Here is a 12,870-nt window from a genome sequence, read left to right as displayed (position 1 = left end):
ATGGCGGTGTGTGGTACCTCCACTACCTCATCCCTGCCCTCCCCCCACCACCATCACAGAGGCCACCAGCTCAATGGAGACTGCCTCCCTGAGATCGACTGAGCGAATAATCAAAACCAGATGTTCCGTGATCTGTTAATGGGATGACAGGTATTAAAGCACCTGCAAACAAGCAATGAAGTTGCTGCCCATTGATACTGACAACTGGGAGACAGTCGCTGATGGCTGTGAACTCAGGAGGTGTTTCGAAGAGGCGAGTAGAAACAAAAAGCTTTTGGCTTGGAAGAGGGTTCAGAGAAAACTGGAGTCAATGAACTGTGCACCTTCTCAGCTCATTGCTTTCCTCTGCAACACATGCAGCAGAGACTGCCATGCCAGAATGGGGCTCTTGAGCCACATCAAGCAATACTTACCACAGAATTGCCCACCACGCCGCTAACTATTCTCTTATGAAATGGGAAGCTGCCATTATCAACAGGAAATATCAGTTATTCTACCAGATTCTGAGTAGCTAAAGAGGGATATCTGAGTCAGATGAAAAACTCTCAAAGGTGCCCTAAAATAATGATTTATTATTTTTAATTTAAAATGGGCCATTGCTGTAGTTATCACATTGCAGATGTTTTCATATGCCCAGTTCCTTCATTGAGATGACACAATTATAAGACCTATTTAATCTCTGACTAAACACAAATGAAGATCCCTTTGATCTGCTTCCATCACCATCTTTGAATTCTGGGATGCATGGTGGCACAGCATCAGGTTCCCGGTTCAGTATCCGGCCTTGGGTGGCTAAGTGGTTAGGATGGGGGAGTGGGCCGAGGTAGAGCCCTCTTTCAAAGGGTCGATGCAGACTTGCTGGGCCGAATGGCTCTATGGCTCTATTACTATTTTGTTGCCCCATCCCATTATACAGTTAAAGATTGTTTTCTCTCCAGAAATCATGAACAAGCACATGTTAAATTTGTATAATATAAATGTAATTTTATTGCAGATAAGGTACCTTATTTACATGCTGCCACAAACCATAAAAGAGATCTATCAAATATTCCCTGGTGGACGCCAGAGCTTGTCAGTAGATAGAACAAGCACAGAATACAGTGTACAGGATACAGCCTCACTCACAATACAATTCAGTACAGTCCAAATGCTAAAGGTCAGAGGTTTAGCACATTGTCAGTCCTACCAGTCATTTTGCATGCAGAACACAGAAGCAAATATATGAGGTTACAGATTTGATCCTTTTAGGTGCTAATCACTGCAAAGCTAAAGATAGTTGAAATTTATGATTCAACCGATAATGAGTTATTGTTTAGAGCTGTAACACCTTTAAATAAATTTGCACAAATAGGTTGATTTAAAAAGTGCAAACCAAGGAATGTCATGTAATACAGCAAATCTTCATATTCAGGGATAGGGATTGGGAAAGAATCAGCTAATGTAAATTAAGCTGAAGTTGGTTATATTTCACTAAGCTAGGTAGGACCACGGATTCCACTATTAACAGTGGCTATGTGCACGAGGAATAATCTTTGGGAAAAATAAACCACAGGAACCTACTGCTTCATATATCAAAAAATCTCGAACAGCTATTGATACCAAACTATAATTTTCAGGGGAGTACATAAGAATCTGTAAACACCAGTTAAAACAAAAGATCCACAATATAAACCACACTGAATACAATAGTATTTCAAAAAAGTTTATGGCTTGCGGGCCAGGTCATTGCTCACTGTTGTCATGTTGTTGGTTAATAAACAGAAAGAAAATGGCCCCCATTCATTAGAACGGGTGCCGCAGGTTGGTGTAACAGTACATGATCATTGCATAAATTAGAATGGTTCTGTCATATAAGTGTTTCTAAATACTAGAGCATTCCGGAATGCATGTACATCTGACCGAATATGTTGTTAGAATTGTCTGCGGATGGAAGAAAAATGAGGAAACAAAGGCTGTAATACAAATTAACTTGATTCCTGCTTTCACTGTTTCTATTTGTTCTTTTAATAAAGTACGTATTGTTGATATGGAATTCTTAGTTTCATGATATGAAAACTTCGATTGGCGGAGCAGATTTACTATCACACAGATTTGCCCGATGTTTGATCGTCAAAATCCCAAGGACAGATTGATGCCATTTTTGATGTACCTGCAACTATGTCGTGTGAATTTTTATTGTCCTTAGCTGCAACTGTGTTTCCTTCTGCGACGTGTCGAATGGGACTGCTTTCCCCGGAGTCCCAAGGACATACTTCGGCGAGCTTATCTCTTTCTTTTCCTGCTCCATTGTTGTTTATGTTTTGGCTTTTTCCAGTCACAGATCCAGGGGTTATTTTGACTTCCCGAGGACAGCTTTCAGCCACACTGGATTTCTCCACTGGATCTTCATCCTTCCTGTCCTTTTCCTTGTACTTTCCCTTCACTTTTACCTTATCATCTTTTCTTTCTTTGGCTTTCTCTACCTCCTTGCCTTTTCCTGCAGATACCAAGGTTTTCACAGATATCCCAAACCCTTTCATCATCGACTTTTTCTGGGGGATGCTGCTTAACAATGAGGCTGAGGCAGCTGAAGCTGGGCTCTTCTCCAATTCTCCTGACTCTGATGGTTCAAACTCCCAAGGACAAACATTTGCTCTATTAACAGAAACTTGTTGTAGGCTATTGCTTGATGTTAGGGTCTCTGCTATGATCTCCTTGTCCTTTTCATCTCCCCCCTCTCCTTTATTCCCATCCCCTATCGCAGCCTGACCTTTCTCTGATGCCTTGCTTGGCATTTCCTTGACGTCCCCAGGGTGAATCTCAAACACATTGTTGGCATTATTTGAATCCATATCTTCCGCAATATAAATAGTTTCAGGATGCTGAGAGATAGCCTTCCGTGCTTCTGGCAGGCTTGATTGTGACTCCTCCAAGTCCCAGGGGCACACTTCTGATTTCTCAAGATTGCTTTGTGTTGCTTGTTTTTGTTTAGCAACGTTTTCCCCAGATTTGTGTTTGTTGCTGTTCTGAGCCTTCACATTTGAATGCGAACTATGAATATTTTGTGATTCCACTGGGGCAATAGATACATGTTTTTGAACTCTCGATTCTGAAGGAGTTGGCGGCTGGTCCTGTACCTCCCATGGACAGACTTCAGCTTTGTCAAATGGATCACTCAGTCGAGTGTTTGCTGTATCTGGACTAATTGTAGATTGACTATTAACATGTTGCTTCATTATGCCAGCTTTTGGTGCTCTCTTTGCCTCTTCAGAAATCGAAGAGTGGCTCAAAGAGTTTTTAGGTTGGGGTGCTTCCATGTCACTGTTTTCTGCTGAAGGATGACTTTTGTTGGTATCTTTACCTCTTTGCTGTCCTTTATAATGTTTTGTGTGTTCGTCCATGCTTTGTGCTTTGCCTGTCATTCCCAAAGTCTTTTCCTTTGCACTGGCAATGACACTGAGGGATTTCTGCAACATGGATGTTCTTGGGTGCAAGGGCTTTTTGTCTACACTTAAGTTATGTGCACTAGCAGACTTGCAGACTAGAGGAACGGATTCTGCAGAAATGCTGTCTGCCTTCTCATGTGTCTTTTTGGCTAACTTTTTCCCCATTGATGGATCTACGAGTCCAGTCTCCATGCTGGAAACCTCTATTTTGTCTGTCACGGAAATGTTGCAATCTTCACTTTGATCTCTCACATGGTCATAGCTACTGAGAGACTTTTGCAGTAGCAATGCTTTATTTTTCATAAAGTCTTCTTTTGTTTTCACACTCGAGTTAGTGGGATCAAATGGATTCTTCCTAGCAATACTGATGCTGTTCCTGTCCATCGGAAGCTCTGAATGTTCCTTGTCCTCTTTGATGCATTGCCTACTCACTGTCTCTGGGATTTCAGTGATGCGCCTCATAATTGATCGTCCTAAACCCTTCTTCGAGCTTCTCTTTTTTTGCAGATGTGGGTTATTAGCTGTCATCTTTTTTCTTTTGTAAATCTCCAGCTGTGCGTACAGTTTCTTCAGCTCATCCTGCGAGTAGAAAACAGCAAATGCTTACATCTGAGTACAATTTGCGACATAATCTGCATTAATTATACATCAGCTTTCAGAAAAATAAAGAATCCATGGTAATCAAAGCAAAATGTTGCGGATGCTGAAATCGGAAATCAAAACAGAAAATGCTGGAAAACCTCAACAGGTCTGGCAGCATCTGTGGAGAGAGAAACAGAGTTAATGTTTCGAGGAGTTGTGACTTTTCTTCAGAGATGAAATCCATGACGACTGAACATTTAAAATGTATCATTTTGTTGGTCCATTGTGAGCTATTGGAGTATTGAATCGGGCTGCTTTTTGTTTCCTTTTCTATAAAGTTTCATATAGTTTCTTGGGAAAATGAGTCATAATTCCATCAATGGTCTTTTAAGACAATTTGTGCTGTGAGATTTTTGCAGCTATCAATCATGATTTAACTATCCTTCCAATACTGGAATTCATTAAAAATATAATTGGACAAATTTGGTACAGTTATTAGCTTTACAGCAGTTCAATGTTAATATAGATTGGCATAATACATATTGCCCTTTCAAGTTATTTGTTCAACAACTTGTTCAAATTAATATTTCTGAATAGAAGTGATGAGCAATAAGTAACTGTAGTGCTAAGCTAGGACATTGTTCTCTGGACAGGAAAATTCTAGCTATCCTTAAGGATAAACAGTCCTCATTAAAAATAGTTCAAACCTCAAGTCTGCAATGATGGAGTTTCTAAGGACAGACAAGTAAGACTTCTGCTCCTTTGACATACGTGATAGAAAAAAGCTTGTCTCTTTGTTTATTGACTAACTCCTCTGAGGTTCTTGGGCCAATCACATCTAAACCTGGTGCATGTCATTTTCAAAGGGCATGTCATAGGGGTGTTAGCATCTCACCATCCCTACCGGGGGGGGGGGGGGGGGGGGGGGGGGGGGGGAGCTCTTAGCGGGGAATCTCGCTGCCCTGTCTACACTGTGTCCCTTTAGACACTATAGATCAGTCATGTCTTCACCAAACTTAACTGTAGATTTCAAGAAAGTGTGACATGGCACAGTGGCTGGCTCTGCTGTACAAAAGGGCGGGAAAAAGAGTGGAAGGGCTATAGTCATAGGGGATCCAATTGTAAGGGGAGTAGATAGGCGGTTCTGTGGTCGAAAACGAGACTCCCGAATGGTATGTTGCCTCCCAGGCGCACGGGTCAGGGATGTTTCAGATCGGCTGCAGAACATTTTGAAGGGGGGAGGGTGAACAGCAGTTGTTGTGCTGCATATAGGCACCAATGATATAGGTACAAAATGGGATGAGGTCCGACAAGCAGAACTTAGGGAGTTAGGAGCCAAGGTAAAAAGTCGGACCTCAGAGGTAGTAATCTCAGGATTGCTACCAGTGCCATGTGGTAGTCAGAGTAGAAATGAAAGGATAGGCAGGTTGAATGCGTGGCTTGAGAGATGGTGCAGGAGGGATCGGTTCAGATTTTTGGGACATTGGGACCGGTTTTGGGGGAGGTGGGACTACTACAAATTGGACAGTCTACACCTGGGCCGCACTAGAGCCAATGTCCTTGGGGGTGCTTTTGCTAAGGCTGTTGGGGATGGTTTAAACTAATGTGACAGGGGGATGGGAACCAAATGAGGTGGTTAGTGGACAGTAAGGAGGCAGTAACTAAAGCCTGTAAGGAACTAGATCATGAAGTCAGTGTAACTAAGGGGAAGGGTAGGCAGGGAGTAGATGATGAACACAAAGGGGCTGGTGGTCTGAGGTGCATTTGTTTTAATGCAAGAAGTGTAGTAGGTAAGGCAGATGAATTTAGGGCTTGGATTAGTACCTGGGAGTATGATGTTATCGCTATTACTGAGACTTGGTTGAGGGAAGGGCATGATTGGCAACTAAATATCCCAGGATATCGATGCTTCAGGCGGGATAGAGAGGGAGGTAAAAGGGGGGGATGAGTTGCATTATTGGTCAGAGAGGATATCACAGCTGTGCTGAAGGAGGGCACTATGGAGGACTCGAGCAGTGAGGCGATGTGGGCAGAGCTCAGAAATAGGAAGGGTGCGGTAACAATGTTGGGGCTGTACTACAAACTCCCCAACAGCGAGCGTGAGATAGAGGTGCAAATATGTAAACAGATTATGGAAAGATGTAGGAGCAACAGGGTGGTGGTGATAGGAGATTTTAATTTTCCCAACATTGACTGGAATACACTTGGTGTCAGAGGTCTAGATGGAGCAGAATTTGTAAGGAGCATCCAGGAGGGTTTTCTAGAGCAGTATGTAAATAGTCCAACTCGGGAAGAGGCCATACTGGACCTGATGTTGGGGAATGAGCCCTGGCCAGGTGGTTGAAGTTTCAGTCGGGGATTACTTTGGGAATAGTGATCACAATTCCATAAGTTTTAGAATACTCATGGACAAAGATGAGAGTGGTCCTAAAGGAAGCGTGCTAAACTGGGGGAAGGCCAACTATACCAAAATTCTGCAGGAGCTGGGGAATGTGGATTGGGAGCAGCTGTTTGAAGGTAAATCCACATTTGATATGTGGGAGGCTTTTAAAGAGAGGTTGATTAGAGTGCAGGACAGACATGTCCCTGTGAAAATGAGGGATAGAAATGGCAAGATTAGGGAACCATGGATGACAGGTGAAATTGTGGGACTAGCTAAGAGGAAAAAGGAAGCATACATAAGGTCTAGGCGACTTAAGACAGACAAAGCTTTGGAAGAATATCGGGAATGTAGGACGAATCTGAAACGAGGAATCAAGAGGGCTAAAAGGGGTCATGAAATATCTTTAGCAAACCGGGTTAAGGAAAATCCCAAAGCCTTTTATTCATATGTAAGGAGCAAGAGGGTAACTAGAGAAAGGGTTGGCCCACTCAAGGACAAAGGAGGAAAGTTATGCGTGGAGTCAGAGAAAATGGGTAAGATTCTTAACGAGTACTTTGCATCGGTGTTCACCGAGGAGAGGGACATGACGGATGTTGAGGTTAGGGATAGATGTTTGATTACTCTAGGTCAAGTCAGCATAAGGAGGGAGGACGTGCTGGGTATTCTAAAAGGCATTAAGGTGGAGAAGTCCCCAAGTCCAGATGGGATCTCATAGAATAGAACAGTAGAACAGTGCAGCACAGAACAGGCCCTTCGGCCCTCAATGTTGTGCCGAACAATGATCACCCTACTCAAACCCACGCATCCACCCTATACCCGTAACCCAACACCCCCCCCCCCCCCCCCCCCAAACCTTTACTTTTTAGGACACTACGGGCAATTTAGCATAGCCAATCCACCTAACCCGCACATCTTTGGACTGTGGGAGGAAACCGGAGCACCCGGAGGAAACACACGCACACACGGGGAGGACGTGCAGACTCCGCACAGACAGTGACCCAGCCAGGAATCGAACCTGGGATCCTGGAGCTGTGAAGCATTTATGCTAACCACCATGCTACCGTGTTGCCCACTGGGATCTATCCCAGGTTACTGAGGGAAGTGAGAGGGGAAATAGCTGGGGCCTTAACAGATAACTTTGCAGCATCGTTGAACATGGGTGAGGTACCGGAGGACTGAAGAATTGCTAATGTTGTCCCCTTGTTTAAGAAGGGTAGCAGGGATAATCCAGGTAATTATAGACCGGTGAGCCTGACATCAGTGGTAGGGAAGCTGCTGGAGAAGATACTGAGGGGTAGGATCTATTCCCATTTGGAAGAAAATGGGCTTATCAGTGATAGGCAACATGGTTTTGTGTAGGGAAGGTCATGTCTTACCAACTTAATAGAATTCTTTGAAGAAGTGACAAAGTTAATTGATGAGGGAAGGGCTGTAGATGTCATATACATGGACTTCAGTAAGGCATTTAATAAGGTTCCCCATGGTAGGCTGATGGAGAAAGTGCAGTCTCATTGCGTCCAGGGTGTACTAGCTAGATGGATAAAGAACTGGCTGGACAACAGGAGACAGAGAGTAGTGGTGGAAGGGAATTTCTGAAAATGGAGAACTGTGACCACTGGTGTTCCACAGGGATCCGTGCTGGGACCACTGTTGTTTGTGATATACATAAATGATCTGGAGGAAGGTATAGGTGATCTGATTAGCAAGTTTGAAGATGACACTGAGATTGGTGGAGTAGCAGTTAGTGAAGGGAACTGTCAGAGAATACAACAGAATATAGATAGGTTGGAGAGTTGGGAGGAGAAATGGCAGGTGGAGTTCAATCCGGGCAAATGCGAGGTGATGCATTTTGGAAGATCCAATTCAAGAGCGAACTATACGGTAAATGAAAAAGCCCTGGGGAAATTGATGTATAGAGAGATCTGAGTGTGCGGGTCCACTGTACCCTGAAGGTGGCTGCGCAGGTTGATAGAGTGGTCAAGAAGGCATACGGCATGCTTTCCTTTATCGGAAGGGGTATTGAGTACAAGAGTTGGCAGGTCATGTTACAGTTGTATAAGACTTTGGTTTGGCCGCATTTGGAATACTGCGTACAGTTCTGGTCGCCACATTACCAGAAGGATGTGGATGCTTTGGAGAGGGTGCAGAGGAGGTTCACCAGGATGTTGCCTGGTATGGAGAGTGCTAGCTATGAAGAGAGGTTGAGTAGATTAGGATTATTTTCATTAGAAAGACGGAGGTTGAGGGGGGAACCTCATTGGGGTCTACAAAATCATGAGAGGTATAGACAGGGTGGATAGCAAGAAGCTTTTTCCCCAGAGTGGGGGACTAAATTACTAGGGGTCATGAGTTCAAGGTGAGAGGGGAAAAGTTTAAGGGAGATATGCGTGGAAAGTTCTTCACGCAGAGGGTGGTGGTGCCTGGAACGCATTGCCGGCGGAGGTGGTAGAGGCGGGCACGATAGCAACATTTAAGATGTATCTGGACAGATACATGAATGGGCAGGGAGCAGAGGGATACAGATCCTTAGAAAATAGGCGACAGTTTTAGATAGAGGATCTGGATCGGTGCAGGCTTGGAGGACCGAAGGGCCTGTTCCTGTGCTGTAATTTTTCTTTGTTCTTTGTGACAAATGTACTGGTGAAATCTCTAACTTTCTTTCTTATTTCATTTGGTTTTTATGTCATGTCTTATTTTTTCTATGGATGTTATGTTCTGAGACCCTGGGCAGGATTCTCCGACCCCCCGCCGGGTCGGAGAATCGCCGGCTGGGGTGTGGCGTGAATCCCGCCCCCGTCGGCTGCCAAATTCTCCGACGCCAGATATTTGGTGGGGGTGGGAATCACGCCATTCTGGTCGGGGGCTGTTGGGAGCGGCCCACCTGGCTATTCTCCGGCCAGCGATGGGCCGAGTGGCCGCCCATTTTCGGCCAGCCTGCCAGCGTATATTACACCAGGTATTTGCCGGCGGGACCTGGCTGCACGGCCGGCCTCAGAGGGGTGGGGGGGGGGGGGGGGGGGGATCTTGTCCCGGGAGGTGCCCCACGGTGGCCTGGCACACGATCGGAGCCCACCAATCTGCGGGCGGGCCTGTGCCGTGGGGGCACTCTATTCTTCCGCGTCGGCCGCTGTGGTCCGCCATGATGGCCGAGACGGGGTGACGACAGCACACGCTGGCGCTCCCGTGCATGTACCAACTTGCGCCAGCCAGCGGAAGCCCTTCGGCATCGGTTGGCGTGGCGCCAAGCCCCTTCCCCGCCAGCCGGCGCGGCGCAAACCACTCCGGCGCCGGCCGAGCCCCTGAAGATGCGGAGGATTCCGCACCTTTGGGGAGGCCCGACACTGGAATGTTTCACGCCACTCCTCAGCGCTGGAGTTGCTCGCCCCGCCGATTCCCGCAGAATCCCACCCCCTGTGTAGCATACAGAACAGGGGAGGATGATGAGGCTCGGACAAGAAGGTTGACAGACAGCAAAGGAATGCAAGAAATGTTGCTGAAAGAAAGAGACCGATAATGTTCTGGATTTAACACAGAATTTGGCTTTTGTGTGAGCGTAGGGATAAAGAAATCATTCTTTCACCATAAATCAAGAAACACAATTAGCTCCCGAACTCAACAACAGAAGATAATTGATTTTTACCCGAATGTCATCAGGATCGAGGCTGTGCTCACTCCAGGCTGAGGTGATGCTGCTGTTCAAGTATGACCCTGATCTGCCCATGTCTAGCTCATCTTCATAGGCCTCTGTTGCAATGTCATCTCTGGGGTTGATGCCTGCTTGAAGAAACTGGAAGAAAAGAAAAAAAAAGTTATTACATGTGGACCTGATCAAGTTGGCTTGGTTGAAAACAGAAAATCGAGTCTTCACAATAGGTGATTCTTCCAAGCAACCAACTATGTTACGTTTGAATTGTTATAGGTCACCCAACTTAAAGGCTCTAAAACTGACATAGTCTTGAGTCTATATCCTATTTCTAATAATTACATAGCCTTGCATAATTCATCAGTGATCAGAAATATATAGTTAGTTAATGTAGAAAATATACCCCTTCACCTTTAGGCGACTAACAAGAAACTTGTAAAATACCATTGATTTAAGAGACAGATCTATTATTGTACAGCCAAAAAAATGGATGCCTCTTGTCCCCTTATGATTTGGTAGTATGTAATCCATCTGCAATGGAGATCTTCAATTCAGAGGGCACAATTCTCCCAGCCAGTACCAGCTGGGATAAAGTGGCAGCGGCCATCAGCCCGGGCAGCTTGACCAGGAGGATAGGCCTTTAGTGCCGCAAGAGGGTCAATGGCCTACAGTGGGCCTGACGTGTGATTTGTCGCCCCCCCTGAAACCTTCCCTTTCACTCCCATCACCACCCCCCCTTCACCCCGGAACCACTCCATCACAGTTCACCACCAGAGTGAACCACACGTGCGGCTAACGATGCCCTCTCTATGTCTCCACAGGAAAAGCTATCCCACAATCATCAAGATAGGGCCCAGTGTGGTGGCGGGTGACGTACATGAGAATTCTCACGACCTTTGAGGAATGGACCCTGGAGGTGATGAGCGTGACCGAGGACAGAGTGGTCACCAACGCGGAGGTCGGCGCACACTGCAGAGGTGAGGGTCCGCCGAGCCCAACCCAGAGAACCTCTCACCTCTCACATGTGAGTTGTTATTGCCATACAGACTGACCCATCCCTCCCACTAACCACATGTCCATTCTCCCGCAGGCCCTCTAGCTGATGGCGCACCCCTCCTCCCCCTGCGCACCAGGAGAACACCTCAGAGGACAGCTCCGAGGATGTCATTATTGATTCCTCACAGCTGTCACCCCTCATCCTCCACCAATGCAGTTACACACACCTCAGGGGGTACGTTTGTGGACAGGCTTCTGGGGCACAATCTGGTGAGCGGCACACAGTAGCACACATCAGGTGGAGGCAGGTACCCCCAGGTGAGACAGCAGTTGGAGAAGCTACTCGATCGCAGGGTCCCAACCAGAAGCTGAGCCTTTGGAACATGATATCCCGGAGCTGATGAAGACGTTAGGGTTTGACCGGGTCGACCGGGACCTTCAGAGGGAAATGTCAGCTGCACTCCAGCAGATCCATAGCCGATTGGAGGAGTCCCAGAGGCTACGGGTACAGGAGATGTCTCCGGCAATGCGTGCCACTGAGGCCAACCCTGCTAGCGTGGCGACTACAGTGGAGAGCCTGGTGCACAACACTGGCAGCATTAGTGGAGGTGTCAAAAGCCTGGTGAAATTGGCTGGGGACCTTGGTAGATTGTCTGATTAGATGGGGGACGTGACCTAGTGCCAGGCAGACCTTGATGAGGCACTGCAGGACATGTCCCAGTCTCAGATGGGAATGGGCAAGGCGCTGCAGGGTGTGGGACAGTACTGTACACTTATACGAGAAACAATAAAATACCGTCACCACAACCAGTATGACACCTCTGGCTCTTTGTTCCATGATGAGGGCAAACCAGCAATCCCATACCCCATTCCCCCTCCACCAAACATGCGGCCCTCCCCCCCTTCCCACCATGCGCTTCCCCCCACCCACCAACACGCCCTGTCCATGCACATTGAGGGGAGAGGGCGGGAGGGGGGGCCTGTCCACCAGACCGCACACCTTGTACTCAAAACACCCAAACAGAATGTCGCCAAACCTCAGCCCCTGACATGTGGGGCCCATCCAATAGCCTTCAGCAGCACAGAGACCTCCGCCGTCAGTGGAAGTTATGGGTAGTCAGGGGGGGCAGACAGGCAGGGTCGATACAGACTCGATGGGCCAAATGGCCTCCTTCTGCACTTCATGATTCTATAATTTAAGCTTCAGGAGGATTCCTTGGGAGACAGAGGAAGCAGGAATGTTCCTCTGAGGCCCAGAAGAATCTTTTTGAGTCTCCACTGCCCTCATCTTCCTCTCTCTCTCTCTCTCTCTTTCTCACTCTCTCCTCCTTCCCATACTGTTTGGGCAACCCTGACCCCAGAACTAAGCTTAGGCTGGGCACCATTCTTTTAGTTCCAGACAGCAGTCCCGCCAGACTTGACATAATTCCGGTCAACTTCGTGCAAGCAGTTGGCAAATGTCAAATATTAAAGTGAGGGCAGACAGATAAAACCAGCCGAGCTTCACTCTGTACTCTCCTTTTGGGTACACTGGCAGCTCTGGGCCTCAGATCCATCTATCCTTCTGTGAGGTAAAATTGAGCTTTTACTTTCTTCTGAAATGTCAACTGTCTTATTCCTCCTCAGCAACTATTAATTTTCTGTCAAGCTCAAGATAATCCAAGGCTTGAGTCTTTGAATCCCTCTCTTGAAATCTTGAACAAGATTCAGGAAAATGCTGCAGCTTTACAAAGTCTGGTCAGACCCCACTTGGCGTATTGTGGGCAGTTCTGGCCACCTCACCTCAGGAAGGATATTTTGGCCTTGGAGGGAGTGTAAAGTAGGTTTACGAAAATGACACC

The 12,870-nt window shown here is 46.6% G+C and overlaps 1 protein-coding gene across 1 annotated transcript in view; it reads right to left on the bottom strand.

The window, feature by feature from the left end:
- Positions 1–966: 966 nt before the first annotated feature.
- Positions 967–12,870, bottom strand: part of gpr158a (G protein-coupled receptor 158a) — an 827,720-nt gene continuing 815,816 nt past the window's right edge. The window contains exons 10-11 of the mRNA XM_038798141.1: positions 10,031–10,177; positions 967–4,004 (exon numbers count right to left, since the gene is read on the bottom strand). Of these exons, the coding sequence (XP_038654069.1) occupies positions 2,082–4,004; positions 10,031–10,177 (2,070 nt within the window). The 3' untranslated portion in view covers positions 967–2,081. The remainder of the gene's footprint in view (positions 4,005–10,030; positions 10,178–12,870) is intronic.

Source organism: Scyliorhinus canicula, chromosome 5, assembly GCF_902713615.1.
Source record: "Scyliorhinus canicula chromosome 5, sScyCan1.1, whole genome shotgun sequence".
NCBI classification, from domain to species: domain Eukaryota; kingdom Metazoa; phylum Chordata; class Chondrichthyes; order Carcharhiniformes; family Scyliorhinidae; genus Scyliorhinus; species Scyliorhinus canicula.
This window is presented reverse-complemented; position numbering and strand designations above follow the sequence as displayed.